Source organism: Leuresthes tenuis, unplaced genomic scaffold (assembly GCF_036924035.1).
Source record: "Leuresthes tenuis unplaced genomic scaffold, fLeuTen1.0.hap1 SCAF_23, whole genome shotgun sequence".
Classification (NCBI taxonomy): Eukaryota; Metazoa; Chordata; class Actinopteri; order Atheriniformes; family Atherinopsidae; genus Leuresthes; species Leuresthes tenuis.
The window spans coordinates 13562477-13577910 of NW_027325377.1; the positions used below are offsets into that span (position 1 = coordinate 13562477).

General features: G+C 38.2%; 1 protein-coding gene across 1 annotated transcript; it reads left to right on the plus strand.

Moving 5' to 3' along the window:
• The first annotated feature begins 500 nt into the window (after positions 1–500).
• LOC140282562 (fish-egg lectin-like) lies at positions 501–2869 on the plus strand. The gene is made up of 5 exons (XM_072377013.1): positions 501–586; positions 1398–1634; positions 1736–1953; positions 2048–2172; positions 2734–2869. Exons 1-5 carry the CDS (start codon positions 532–534, stop codon positions 2867–2869), a joined length of 771 nt encoding a protein of 256 aa, XP_072233114.1. The 5' UTR covers positions 501–531.
• The last annotated feature ends 12565 nt before the right edge of the window (positions 2870–15434 follow it).

Below are 15434 nucleotides of genomic sequence, written 5' to 3' on the forward strand. Positions count from 1 at the left end.
AGCCCTGGTGTGAAGAGTGAGAGGTCAGGGAAAACTGGCAAAGCAAATGATTAGGTGGTGAGCTACAGTCAGATCGAACGTTTGGTATCTATTTCCTATCGAAAACTTCCTTTCTGTAGTTTCTATTTTTATAATACTGGTTAAGGATAATGACAGTGACTCTACTGTAGGCAAAAGTAAGCACATGGAGAATTCATACAGTAAATTGAAATTTACCTCCTCCAAGATCCTATATAAAGACAAAGTAAAAGTCAGTCAGAAGTCTGTAATTTAAGCTTCTCTTTTAGTTAAGCATTGATTAACTGTAGGACAATTAGCATTCACTGCCTTGCCGAGCAGCTGCTCAGTGTGCTCCCTAATGAAACTTTGTCTACTTGTTTGTAAATGCCAAAAAAACATACTTCCACAGATCACTTCTCTGACATACATGCAAAACCAGTTTAGTATCACAGCTCCATGCTATAAAAGTCACCCAGCATCAAGGATGCAGTCACACATCTGACGGTGGACGGCAGAATTCAAGGCAGAAAAATGAAAGCTGTTGCAGTCTTCTTGCTCTTTCTGAGTTGCCTATCCCTCGGCCATGGTAGGTGCTTATTTATTTGTTTTCTATTGTTTGTTTCCATGAGATATCAGTAGTTTAACTGAGTAAGAAAATTATATTAAAAAATATATATGCGGAAATGTTTTCGTTATTATTTGACGTAGCTGATTTATTTATATTATCTTATTTTTCCTCATTTTTCTGCATTGCTGTACGGCTTTTTTTCTTTTGCTTTTATTTTTCATGAGCTATTGATCTAAAAATTCCAGTACGACTTGTGCAATTTCTTAATGGCTTTTATTTGCTTTTACTTATGTTTCAGTTATTCCTCAGAAGCTTTTTCTATTACTTTTCTATTTCTATTATCAATAGGCTCCTCATGTTCTTTATACCTCCACAGACATATTCTTTTTTGTGGCACTCCTATACTAAAAGAACCATTAGTAGGAACAGTCTTGTGGATAGCTTCGCTGCTTTCTGGGGTTGAGGTGACAGGTTCATAAACGAGAACCCGCCAGCTACTCAATTTTACAAATTTTTCAGAGTAGGGCATAGAGAAGGAATACAACAATTCAGAGAAGGAAAAAAATGAAAAATTGCAAAAACAAGGCTAATAAATAATGGCAAAGGTTAATCAGAAAAAGCAAAAGCTTCTGAGAAATAGCTAAAGCACTGGAGAAATTTACAAAGCGAATATTCCCCCGTCTACTTTATCTGTAATCTTCCTGTACATTTCTACATTTTCTTTTTTTAATTTTTACACTTTTATTTATTGCTCTTTATATTGTCTTGTTCTTGAAATCTTAAGACTTGTGGATATCTACTAATTTCACTGATGGTTTTCTTTCTACAGGCTGGACCTGCAATGAGGCCCCTCAGCAGTGTCATGCAGCACAGATTGATGCTGGACAGGGGCAAGTTGTACTTAGAGACAGAGACTCAAGAGCCTATTTCCTGAGTGGATCCCATTGGTACAGACTGGGCTCAGTTTACCTTAAGCACGTCTCAGTGGGAGATGCAGGGATCTGGGGAGTAGACAACGACAACAAAGTCTACAAATTCATAGCAGGCGAATTTGTTCCTTCAAATGGTGACTATTGTTGTTGACATCAAGATAATATATTTTACTTTTACACACTACACATTTTCAACCATTTGGTGATTGTATCCTTTTTACTTGTGTGTCTGCAGGTCAATCTTTAAGCCAGGTGGATGCTGGAGGTGTAAGTCAGATAGTGGGAGTCACCAAATCTGACACCATCCACTGCCTGAAAAGGAGCGCTGCTTCAGCCTTTAAGCAAGAGGGCACTCTGAGTTGGGATAGGCTGCCAGGGGCTTTAAAGTATTTCAGCTGCAGCCCAACAAACAGTTGCTGGGGAGTGAACAGTGCTGAACAGATCTTTTTCACAGTAAACTCATATCTTTTAACTCTAAACTGTGTTATTCTCAGTGTTATTTGTCTCATTGATTGTGACTTTTCACCATATTTGTTATATTTCACAGACATTATCACCAACCACATGCAAGATCAGTAACTGGGTACATGTGTCCGGGGCTGCAGTAATGGTTGAAGTTGGGTCCGATGGAAATGTCTTCGTGGTAAATTCAGGTGGCGACGTCTTCCAAAGGTAAACTGTCTCTCAAATCTGAGTTGTTGTATTTTTTAAACTATGATTTTGAAATATGTGTTACAGTAAACTGTATGAGGAAAAAAAAAATGATGATAGAATTTTTTGTCTGCTCACCATCTGACTCTCTGTGCATCAACTTTCTGAATCAGTGTCTTGCACATTTTCTCACAAAAAAATGCAATCAGAAGACTTTTTACACTGAAGGTTGTTGACTTTGGAAATGTATTACATGCATTCCATTTCCAGCTAAATCCCATATAGTCAAAATCCAAGATCTCCATAAATTCTGCTGTTTATTGTGTGTATATTTTAGGAAAAGCAAACAGGTTCTCGCAATTTTAATAAAACATTTTGCTCTCCTTACCTAGTGTAAGTAATCTCAAAATCAATAGTAATAGCATGATAGTTATTTGACATTACCCATGTTTCACACCTGCATTATACGTTTTACGCAAATCTTCATTTAATAGAAAACGGCAGAGAGATGGTGCTCATTTAATAGTTTTGTAATTGAAAATTCTAATTTGATTGACTGAAGTATCCGCATCCTCTCCGCAGAACCGGCATATCCGCTGGGAATCCACAGGGAACAGGTTGGTCCCACATGAAAATATCCGCCAGCCACGTGAGCTATGACCTGGGACGTCTGTGGGTCGTGAGCAAAGGAGGCGTTATCACGCAGTGCGTCCCATAACGTCTTTGTTTTCTTCACTGCAATCTCTCCTCAGAATCCTGTGACACAATGAAAAAGGATCAGTGTTTGATTTAGAACAGTTTGGAGACTCGGGGTTTAACCTTTCCTCCTTGTCTTGGGAGCAGTAAAATAATCAGGGTGGACAAATTGATGAATGCATTATGATTATATCTAAAGTGATTCGGAAGCATAGAATTTGATGAAATAGAAAATTGTAGCCGACTATCTTAGACTATTCTGAAAAGAATCTGCACACCTGACTTGATTTATTCAGTTGTCTAAGGAAGTGCTTTTATTTTTGTGACAAGTGCAGACTAGTGTGGCGCTTTTGTCTTCATATGTTAGAAAAATAGAAGTCAGAAACTAAGACCTATACGTCGGTTGTATTGTTTGTGAATTAAAGAATAAAACTTTTTGATTTTTCTCATCAAAATAAGGGACGCTTCGTGTCTTTTTGTGAAAAGAATGCTGGTTTAATATTTACTGAAGAATAACACTGGTACGCTGATCAGACAGAACACCGAGGAAACAACGATGGGTTAAGAGTCCTCTCAGTGAGCCAAGCAACACACTTTGAAAGAGAAGCAGGAAGGCAACGTGGAAGTGTGTATAATGGCTTTTCCTTGATTAGCCTCTTGGATCTGGCGCTTGAAATTAAATCCCAAATGTTAAAATCACGTACGTCGCAGTAAAAATAAACATTTAAAGCCTGAGGTTCCAGCATCTATGGCCAAATTGTCCACCACCAAATGTTTTTTCAATCCCTCACCTATTGGACTTATGATCAAATTTAAGGTAATTCATTCTCATGGGGAGAGACTGCTTTGAGTGACAGCTGAGTAGTCCAATGGAATTCCATGACACTTCTCTAAATGAGGCATTATCTGTCTTTATTTCACCAATACTTTAAGATGAATGAAAGAAATAATGAAACGTGTACTATTGCACTGTTAGTTCAGAGCTGCCATGTTGTTGTTATTGGGGGCTTTCTACATCCGGGTCACTTGGGACAAAGTCATAAACGCACCGCTGCAGCACAGATAGCAGACCGTCACAGGCATAGACTGTCTGTGTCTTTACGTTATGCGATAACGTGGAGCCTGTTAAGCCATCATCACTTCCCTTCACTGATCAACTGCTGTGGTCCAGTCGCTCTGGCCATGTTGTTTGGCAATGCCTGCATAGGAATTTGAACTATTTTAACTCAAAAACACATTAAAGTATTTATGATTGATTGAATATTTATTTAATTCATAAGTGACCATGATATAAGTGGGATATTGCCCTCAGAGGTGTCCATTATCAGAAATGACGGTTCACATCTCCCCGTCGTCCATTCATTTCTGATAATGGACACCTCTGAGGGCATTATCCCTTACCTATTTTACCATATATAATATGTCATTGTAACTATACTTACGTGTAATGTTATTACAGCAGGAACTGGGACTCTCTCTCATTGTCTCCTACTGTTTTTTTTCTTCTTCTTCATCGTTTCAGTTGTCAAAGCTCTGTAGTGTGCACTTCAATCCTGATGATTTTGACAGGACGGGTCAGATTGTAAGGAATTGAGAAACATCATTTCATGCTTGTGTCATTTGTGGCGTCTGTATTTCACAAACTAAGGCTGCACCAGGCCTTACATTTTTCTAGGCCTTTAAAAAAAAATGTACTGAGCTGGTACAGTATATATGGAAGCTATGTATATGTGTTACAGAAGGGTTGTGGGTTGTGTGTGTATGTGTGTGTGAGAGAGAGAAATAAATTCAAACGAACAATCAAATTTGTTTCTTTATAAATATGAAATGAATTGATTTATTAATATGCCATAGCCTACCATATGTCTTTGTTAAAGAGCATAATACAAAGTCAGCATGAAAGTACTTATTTTTAATGTGTGACAGCGTCTTGTATCATAACTAAATCTCTGCTATTTGTAACAGACCAAACCGTGTGAAAATCCGGCAGAAATTCGGGGAGTTATGATTGTTGTAGTTGGGGATACACTTTCCTCAGTCGAAATAAATGCAATGGGGGGGCATTGGGGTCCCATCCAAGATGGCGGCCGCGCTGATATGTCTGCTCCAATAGGCAACGTCAGTCTATGAGGCGTCTATGTATATTATGTCTATGTCTGTGACGGTCGGCTATCTGTGCTGCAGCGGCACGTTGATGACTTTATCCCAAGTGACCCGGATGTAGAAAGCCCCCAATAACAACAACACGGCAGCTCTGAACTGACAGTGCAATAGTATGCGTTTCATTGTTTCTTTCAGAGATAGAGACCAACAATCAAAGTAAGGTTTGTGTAAAAGTGTTAAAGCGATGGGCAGATAGTTCAGACTGATAAAACAGCGAGGTGGGGTTTGGGAGAATTGGGGATCAAAGCCCACAGCTGCAAAGGCACCAGGTGTGGGTGCTGTTAGGTGAATGATTTCAACTTTAGAAGCTCTGAAACTGAATGAATTTACAGTCCAACACCTTAAGTCAGAAAAGAATGAAGACTTAAAAGCGCTCCCAGAACATCTCCGAAAGCCAAGAGAACTTGGTGGCGTGATGGAGTTGTTGGAGACCCTCTGCTTCCAGAAGCTGCTCTATATCTGCCTGAACCACCAAATCACAGCTTCAGCCTTCTTTTGGATGCTGAAGTGCAAAGTTATTTTTTTAAGAGCTTTGATCCCTCATCTTCACAAACTAAAAACTGCTCAGTAACAGTTTGAGCCATGAAATCAGAGGGGAGCATAGATATCCTCCCGGGACTCGGTATCGATGAGGAACATCGTCAACAGGAGGCAGATTATATGATGGAGCGGCTCCCTCACTCTGTCTGACTGCAATCAGAGCACATATACACATGCACATACCTGTGCACATACACGTCACTCCCTCTCCCCTCTGGATGTATCAGAAAGACAACTATCCTGCATCTTTGCTCTATGTGGCACGACAGCAATGTCCCGTAGTGCTTGGAAAAGTTGGGCGTAACATTTTTCTTTTGTTTCATAGGAAGCTCATGCACAACAGTGTGACCTTTTCTTAGGTTTTGGGTTTCATTTTGTGGCTCAGATATATCATTAAAATTTATGTAAACTACACATGTATTCTTTTGTAGAAATTACGTTTCTTTTTCCTCCTTCTGATGAACCAATCATGTCCAGCAGAGGGCAAATGATTTTAAAGGAGCTCAAATGAATAAGTGTGAGTGAGTTGCACAGCAGGTAACAGCCAATCTTGAAGTTACTGAGGAGCTGTGTGTATCTTTCTTTTGTGGACATTGCAGTTTATGAGCTGAGAAAACAGATATCACCATAGTTTTACCTCCTGACTTACATATGTTTTTGTTTTTTTTAAACTTTTACAGGAATTGTGAAAAGAACACTGCGACAAAATCATATAAACACCTATGCCATAAAGTCATCATGACAACCAACAGGAGAATTTGTAGGGTTTAGTATAATTTCCTTTCTTATATATTTGTGTTTTTGCGTTATGATGCAATGATGAACTCAGTTTTAAGATCAAGAAAGACACTCGTTCACTCCATGTCCAGCTCATGAAAACGTCATTTTCATCATTTTTTTCAGCTGTAAGTGCGTATCTGTTGGATCTGTCTCAGGAAGAGGTCTTTTATATCTAAACTCCCATATTTCAGATCCAAAATGAATAAGCAGCCTTAAGTTGTGCAATTGCTGGCAACTTCAAATCCTCAGTTTTCATTAAACAGCAGCAGGTTTCAATTTATCTAAACTGAGGCAAAAGCGCCCTCTTGTGGTCACAGGAGCTTCTTAAAATAAAGCAAGCAAAATAAATAAATAAATAAACTCTATTGACATCAAACATTACAGCTATATATTCAACATATATTCATCCTATGTCAGGCAAGAAAGGGACAACATTCTTCTCACAAGTGTCCAGAAACTGGTCTCCCCAGCTCTCAGACATTGTCAGGCTGTTAATAATAGGGGATGTTCTATAGTTGTAAACATGGCTGTGTTACAATTTTTTTACACATGTTACTGCTATCAAATTCAGGATGAGTCAATGTTTTTCATGAAATAGTCAAATGTCTCACTTTCAGCTTTCAACTTTCAACGTTCAATATGTTTTCTATGTTCTGTTGTGAATAAAATATGTTTCTAAGTTTTGCAAATCATTGCATTCAGTTTTTATTTACATTTTACACAGTATCCCAACTTTTTAAAATTGAGGTTTTAAATTAATAAATGAATAGATAGATAAATAGAATATGAGAATAAAGAGTCATTATAGAGTCACTGTGTAAGACGATGACATCCTTACCTGTCCTCATTGCAGTGGACCTGAAGAAGCCTCTGTTTGAGGTAACTGTTGAATCATTATGTTGTGTAGAGGACGTGCAGTGTTATTTTGGAAAATGCGACTTTTTTGGGACGTTGGAGTCTTGTATACTTTGGAAGGTGAGAACAGTTTTTTTTAAATCTATTTTATTAGCAAAATAAAGTGTCCCCAATTTCATCAGTTACTTTTAGTTAAATTGGAAAAAAGAAGAGACTAAATGAGAGCAGCTTTGCAGAAACCTTTCACGATTATTATTTAAATGTATACTTTTCAAACTTTAATTTATTGGATTTCTGGAAATCAGTGTCATTTTTTGGAAGATACTTTCTGTCTGGTCTTTGGCAAAATAACAGTTAATGTGTTATCCACTCCCGCTCCCCCTCCCTCAACTTCGCTGGGGTGCGGCACATCCGGGGGCCAGCAGCCCCCCAGACACCACAGACCCTGAACCAGCAGAACAACTCTTCCTCCTGGCCCATCCCACCCCATGGCCTGATGTCCACTAGGCTCAGGGCCCGCAGCGACCGTATTCGGGGAGCGACTGTGCAACCAGAAGGCACTCACCCGCCCCACCTCAGAGGGCCCCTACAAATAAATAAAAAAACAAAACAAAACACGTGTGGCATACAGAATCATCGGTGATATACCCACATTATTATTATTTATATGTTTAATATTACTTTCATTAAGTATAGCTCATGAGTGTGTTGAAAATTGTCTTTGTATTGTCTGATCGGGAAAGGTTCGTTTGTTGTTTGACAAATGTGGTGATGCAGTCTTTAACTCTCACCAGCAGAGGGCGCGTTCGCCACACTATGTTCAGGGACAAGGGAAGTCTCGTGGGAATACGTTGTGAGAACGAGAACACACACCTGAGTGTGAAGATGTGTGTGGCGTAACGGTGATAAATAATGTATATTTTTTGCTCTTTCCAGATAAGAAGAGAGAGTTGCAACTGTGTACTTGATGGGCGAATGTGTAATGTGTGAGTTTATGGTTGGATTTTATGTCATATTGTTCATAAACGTTACTGGTTCTGAAATAGGCTATCATTTTATTGTACTCATTGCCTAGCAACCGCGAGCAAGCGTAAGGCTGGAGAGAACCATGAGCCGGTTTAAAGAGCCCGGACTGCTTGCATATAGTTAATAGATAAATAAATAAGTCAAGATAGACACACAACTGATTTGGTTAATGTGATCATTTTGGTAGACATGATTGGCTGACTGTGTATTGGAGAAACAAACTGATATTGAATGTACAAGATTAGACAACTGGTCTGGAATAGCAATGTAACGGTCATGATTATTGTTTGGATGTTTGTGCAGATGTTCATAAATTTTCTGTGTTATGAGAATACGTTGTGAGAACGAGAACTGACACCTGAGTGTGAAGATGTGTGTGGCGTAACGGTCATAAATAATATATATTTTTTGCTCTTCACAGAACAAAAATAGAATACTTTTTCACATTAAATATGTTGTGGAGGGCGACTTCACTTTGTACCACGCTACACACGCATTCACACCAGTCGCAGCAGCCTGGGCTTGAGACCCACCATCACCCAGGCTGCCCCCAACAGGGTAAAAGCACATGTTGGGGGCCTGTTGATAATCTGATATGTTGTTTCCAAGACAACAAAAACAACACCTTGATACACCCATGATTATCTTCAGAGATTTTACCTTGAAATGAAACTTAAACTGTTTCCACACAGGTAATGTCGTCCAAAAATCTTCCAGAGATGATCTGCAGGGGCTTACAATGAATAAACACTGGTACCTGTCTTCCCATCTCTCTCTCATATTCTTACTACACGTTGATGCTGTCTGTGCAGACCTTTTGCAAGGATTAAAAAAACACAATCAGTGGTTTTCCGTAAGTCGTCCACATTCCACCCTCTGGGACTATTTTAAAGCAGGTTCAGTGACATTTCTAACGCCATTGATTGATTGATTTTAGGGCAATGCTTGTGGCCACACTGATGGACTGCAAAGACTCTTTTAGTTTTGAAATGTACTGCAACTGATACAAGCATTACGTAGAGCGTGATACAAAATGGACCTTATGAACATGAAAGTGTCGTTCTTCTTCAACTGTGTTCCAGGAGGAAAGTCAGCTGAATTCAGTGCAGAGTTATCTTGCTTGTAATCTTGCTTGCTATTGTACTCAGATTCAGTTACATTTTATTTGTTGTAATTAGGTAAACTTTTCTTGAATTTACAGATACAAATGACAGTAAAAACAGGCACATTGCACAGAATTGCACTTGAAAGACATGTAGGACAGTTCTACCGCAAAAGTTTGCTTCTATAAAAACAGACTTGTTAGGATAATGTGGAAGGCAGGTTGAAGGGCAATACTCTTGGCCTTGTGGCCACACTTTTGGAATTCAAAGACTTTTTTAGTTTAGAGATTTACTGCAACTACTACAAGTGTATACTGGCTCAAAGACAACTCTGGCTTGCTGAGGCCCGATAGTGCAACTGCTCACTGTGGTTCCATTTTAAAATTTCAGCACATATGATTCTTGCTTCCTATTGAAATTTAGCAATTGACATTGAAAAGGGGAATACTTGTAGGTGCAAAAACTTCCTCCAGAATGGCCTTTCTAGTGGGAATGCAAAGATATATTGTCCTAACATCTTAATGCATTCTGGTATTGATTCTGGTATTGGTTTCTTGTTAAAGACAATATTTTTGCACTATCGGTACATTCCTCCTTCAAGAAAACCTTTATGGTATTTGCTTTTATTTCATGGTAAAAACATTTCCTCTTCTTCTAACTTTCTGAACTGCCTGAAAGACCAGTGCAGTATCATAGATCAGAATTATTTTAATTTCCTTTATCATACCTGCATATATCAGCTAAGACTTGGTGAATTACAAGATGCAATGAAAATGACATTCAGGCTCAAGATGAAAGCTCCACCTTCTTATATTAGTTGAGTTGCCTGATTAACAGCCATGTAGTTCTGCAATATAAGATCAAAATAAAAATTTCACTTTGAAAAAAGTGAGCACATTATCCTCTTACTTGACTTACTAACTGACTGCTTCTCTGAACCAGCTGCACTGGTTGACAGGACTAAGACAAATTTTGCTTGTAATCTTGCTTGCTTATTGTTGTCCGATTCAGTTACGTTTTGTTTTATGTTGTAATGAGGTAAACTGATAACAGGCAATAAAAACAACACCTTGATACACTCATGATTATCTTCAGAGATAATCAATCATCAGGACAATTTGTCGTGCACTGTTTTTCACCAGTTTGTATATTACTAAAGTTAACAGCAGGAAATGGCAAGAAGATTTTATTTTTTTATGATATTACCTGAATGGGTTCTCCCCAGGTGCTTCACTGTCCTCCCACAACCTTAAAATGTGAAAAAACACACACACACAGTTTTTGGTAAATTGTCCACATTCCACCCTCAGGGACTATTTTAAAGCAGGTTCAGTGACATTTCTAACGACATTGATGGGCAGGGTTTAGGGCAATACTCCAAGAGTTATCTTGCTTGTAATCTTGCTTGCTATTGTACTCAGATTCAGTGACGCTTTTTTTGTTGTTATGAGGTAAACTTTTCTTGAATTTAAAAAAAAAAATGACACCAATAAAAGCACATGAAATGCATTAAAACAACCTCAGATTTAAACTACAACAATCAGTGTTGAGCAGAAAGCGTGAAGAATTATAGAGAAACCATTCATCTCTCCCAAATGGTAAATTTGGCACATAAATCACTGTACTGATTATAATAAAAACTCAAATATCAAACTGATTTTCAACACTCTTGAAAACTTTACAAAATATTGTTTGAAAACATTGAAGAAGTGTAAAGATGAAACATGTCATTTAAACACAGCCCACCTTTTCTCAAGGTGCCCTTTTGTGTTTCTTTGCAGGGGCCAAAAGTTTGTGTCTATAAAAACACAATTGTTAGGATAATGTGCACACACTGGTGTACAGATTAAGTTCACTAAACTCTAAGCCCGGCTGTGAACAGTGTGAGGTCAGAAAAAACTGGCCATGCAAATGATAAGGTGGTGAGCTGGAGTCAGATCGAACCTGATAGCTTCTCACACGTTTAGTATCTATTTCCTATCGCATGCTATAGATCCAATTTATCATAAACATCAGATAACAACAACTATTCCTAATACTACTATTATATAACCCCAAGCATAAGGTAATTTCCATCATTCATCAATGATCAAATGAGGGAACATAGCAGATGGGATATGAGGTATATAAGGTCCTTGTGTGCTCATTTTCAGCTGCACTGTGAAATACGAAACAGAGCATAAAAGCAGTGTGTGCGTATGTTCTTACCCCCTTACCTTACCTGGGATATGAGTGTAAGGCGGTTTGGATAAAAGCGTCTGCAGAATACATAAACATTAGCATACAGGTAGACTTTTAGTATGGGCTGTTTAATCGACGAAGCAACAGTTGTATTTTGTGCATAACAGTATCAAATATTTCTTTGATAGACTTTTGTTTTTTTCCTGTGGTGAAGAGGAAAATTATCTAAATTTTTGGTGTTGAGCTGATGAAATAATTTCAGTTGGTTTCCGGCACTTTTTAAAAAGAAAAAAGAAATGATGTTGATGCATTACCAGGGCAAAGCAAAAGTTGTCTGCACGTAGGAGTAGATGACTGAGTTTTCCAAAATCCAAGTAATTCCTGGAATAAAACCCTAAATACAGATGAGTTGAAGAGGAAATGTCAAAGATGAAGGAGGAGGAAATTTGACCGTTTTCAGCATTTGGCTGTCATGGTAATGTGAAACCACTGGCACATAAAATGGATGAGATTGAAGCCCTGATGAAGACACAGCAGGGAGGAAACTTTATACAAGTTACCCCAAAATATGGCTGCTCTCTCTTATAAGGTTTCAGATTATGCAGGCAGAAAACAGCAGAAAAGTGACAGTAAAGAAGTAGTTAGGATAGTGTAACAGATGGTGTAATCCTGAACATGTTACTATGAATGAGCATTTCTGAACCCCAGAAGTTGAATTATTGGCTCTGTGTTTCTGTCCATGTTGTCCACCTGTGTGTGTTTATGAATTTAACAGACGCTTTTATTCAAAGTAACTTACATTCATATCCCAGGTAGGGTAAGGAGGTCTTGCCTAAGAAGCCCTACTGGAGGTAGAACCTTTCATGCATTAGGGTCAGGATTTGAACCCCAATCACCCACATGAAAGGTGGCAATATTATTACTAAACTATCCAGATTATCTGATAATAATCTGATATGTTGTTTCAAGGCAACAAGAACAACACCTTGATACACTCATGATTATCTTCAGAGATAATCAGTCATCAGGACATTTTGTCATGTACTGTTTTTCACCAGTTTGTATGTTACTAAATTTAACAGCAGGAAATGGCAAGATTTTTTTATTTTTTATGATATTACCTGAATGGGCTCTCCCCAGGTGCTTCACTGTCCTCCCACAACCTTAAAATGTGCATGTTTGGGCAATTGAGGCTAGACATGTGTGTGTATGTAGACTTGTTCATCTCTTTGTAGCTCTCTAACTGGCAGGGAACTTATCCAGAGTTTATATAGCCTCTCCTTTACCTACATTGAAATGAAACTTAAACTGTTTCAACACAGGTACTGTAGTCCTAAAATTTTCCATGGGATGATCTGGCGGGGCTTAGAGTCCATAAACACTGGTACCTGTCTTCCCATCTCTCTCATATTCTTACTACACATTGATGCTGTCTGTGCACACCTTTTGCAAGGATTAAAAAAAACACACTCAGCAGTTTTTGGTAAATTGTCCACATTCCACCCTCTGGGACTATTTTAAAGCAGGTTCAGTGACATTTCTAACGACATTGATGGGCAGGTTTTAGGGCAATACTCCAAGAGTTATCTTGCTTGTAATCTTGTTTGCTATTGCACTCAGATTCAGTTACGCTTTTTTTGTTGCAATGAGGTAAACCTTTCTTGATTTTACAGATAAAAATTACACCAAGTAAAACAACATAAAATGCATTAAAACAACCTCAGACTTAAACTACAACAATCAGTGTTGATAATGATAAGATGGTACCTGGTACCGGTCAGATCGAACCTGATAGCTTCTCACACATTTAGTATCTGTTTCCTTTCGAGAATTTCCTTTCAATTCTTTTCTGTAGTTTCTAATTTTATAATACTGGTGAAAGATGATGGCAGTGACTCTACTGTCAGCAAAACTAAGCACATGGAGAGTTCATACAGTAAATTTAAATTTACCTCCTCCAAGATCCTATATAAAGACACATAAAAGTCAGTCAGAAGTCTGTAATTTAAGCTTCATTTTTAGCTGAGCATTGATTAACTGTGGGACAATTAGCATTCACTGCCTTGCCGAGAAGCTGCTCACTGTGCTCCCTAATGAAACCTTGTCTACTTGTTTGTAAATGCCAAAAAAAACCTTCCATATATCACTTCTCTGACATGCATGCAAAACCAGTTTAGTGTCACAGCTCCATGCTATAAAAGTCACCCAGCATCAAGGATGCAGTCACACATCTGACGGTGGACGGCAGAATTCAAGGCAGAAAAATGAAAGCTGTTGCAGTCTTCTTGCTCTTTCTGAGTTGCCTGTCCCTCGGCCATGGTAGGTGCTTATTTATTTGTTCTCTATTTTTTTTCCCATGAGATATCAGTAATTTAACTGAGAAAGAAAGGTTATTTTAAAAAATGTATTTGGAAATGGTTTTTTTTGTTATTCGATGTAGCTGATTTATCTATATTATCTTATTTTTCCAAATTTTTCTGCACTGCTTTTTTTCTTTTGCTTTAATTTTTTATGAGCTATTGACCCAAAAATTCCAGTATGTCTTGTGTAATTTCTCAATGGCTTTTTTTTTGCTTTTACTTATGATTCAGTTAACTTTCAGAAGCTTTTTCTATTACTCTTCTTTCTATTAATAATAGGCTCCTCATGTTTTTTATTCCTCCGCAGACATATTCTTTTTTGTGGCACTCTTATCATTCCATACTAAAACAACCATCAATAGGAACAGTCTTGTGGATAGCTTCAGCTACTCAATTTTACTAATTTTTCAGAGTAGGGCATATAGAAGGAAAACAGCAATTCAGAGAAGGACAAAATGAAAAATTACAAAAGCAAGGCCAATAGATAATGGTGAAGGTTAATCAGAAAAAACAAAAGCTACTGAGAAATAGCTAAAGCACTGGAGAAATTTACAAAGCAATAACTAAATAAATAACTAAAGCAATAAAGAAACAGAAAGAAAAGAAAAGCAATACAGAAATGTTTTGAATTAATTACATTATATAACAATTGCAAAAAATATTCCCACGTTTACTTTATCTGTAATCTTCCTGTACATTTCAGTTTTACACTTTTATGTATTGCTGTTTATATTTTCTTGTTCTTGAAATCTTAAGACTTGTGGATATCTACTAATTTCATGTGATGGTTTTGGTTTTCTTTCCACAGGCTGGATCTGCAATGAGGCCCCCCAGCAGTGTCAAGCAGCACAGATTGATGCTGGACAGGGGCAAGTTGTACTCAGAGACAGAGACTCAAGGACATATTTCCTGAGTGGATCCCATTGGTACAGACTGGGCTCAGTTTACCTTAAACACGTCTCAGTGGGAGATGCAGGGATCTGGGGAGTAGACAACGACAACAGAGTCTACAAATACATAGCAGGCGAATTTGTTCCTTCAAATGGTGACTATTATTGTTGACATCAAGATAATATATTTTACTTTTACACACTACACATTTTCAACCATTTGGTTATTGTATCCGTTCTACCTGTGTGTCTGCAGGTCAATCTTTAAGCCAGGTGGATGCTGGAGGTGTAGGTCAGATAGTGGGAGTCACCGAATCTGACACCATCCACTGCCTGAAAAGTAGCGCTGCTTCAGCCTTTAAGCAAGTGGGCACTCTGAGTTGGAATTTGCTGCCAGGAGCTTTAAAATATTTCAGCTGCAGCCCAACAAACAGTTGCTGGGGAGTGAACAGTGCTGAACAGATCTTTTTCACAGTAAACTCATATCTTTTAACTCTGTGTTATTCTCAGTGTTATTCGTTTCCTCATTGACTGTGACTTCTCACTACATTTGTTATATTTTTCAGACAATATCACCAACCACATGCGTGTTCAGTGGATGGATACATGTGCCAGGGGCTGCAAAAATGGTTAAAGTTGGGTCCGATGGAAACGTCTTCGTGGTAAATTCAGGTGGCGACGTCTTCCAA

Excerpts from the sequence above, each read along its gene's own strand:
- LOC140282562 (XM_072377013.1), top strand. The coding sequence starts at position 532 with ATGAAAGCTGTTGCAGTCTTCTTGCTCTTTCTGAGTTGCCTATCCCTC. Across the intron at positions 1,954-2,047 it reads CTGAACAGATCTTTTTCACA|ACATTATCACCAACCACATG; the intron begins GTAAACTCATAT and ends TATATTTCACAG. Across the intron at positions 2,173-2,733 it reads GGTGGCGACGTCTTCCAAAG|AACCGGCATATCCGCTGGGA; the intron begins GTAAACTGTCTC and ends TCCTCTCCGCAG.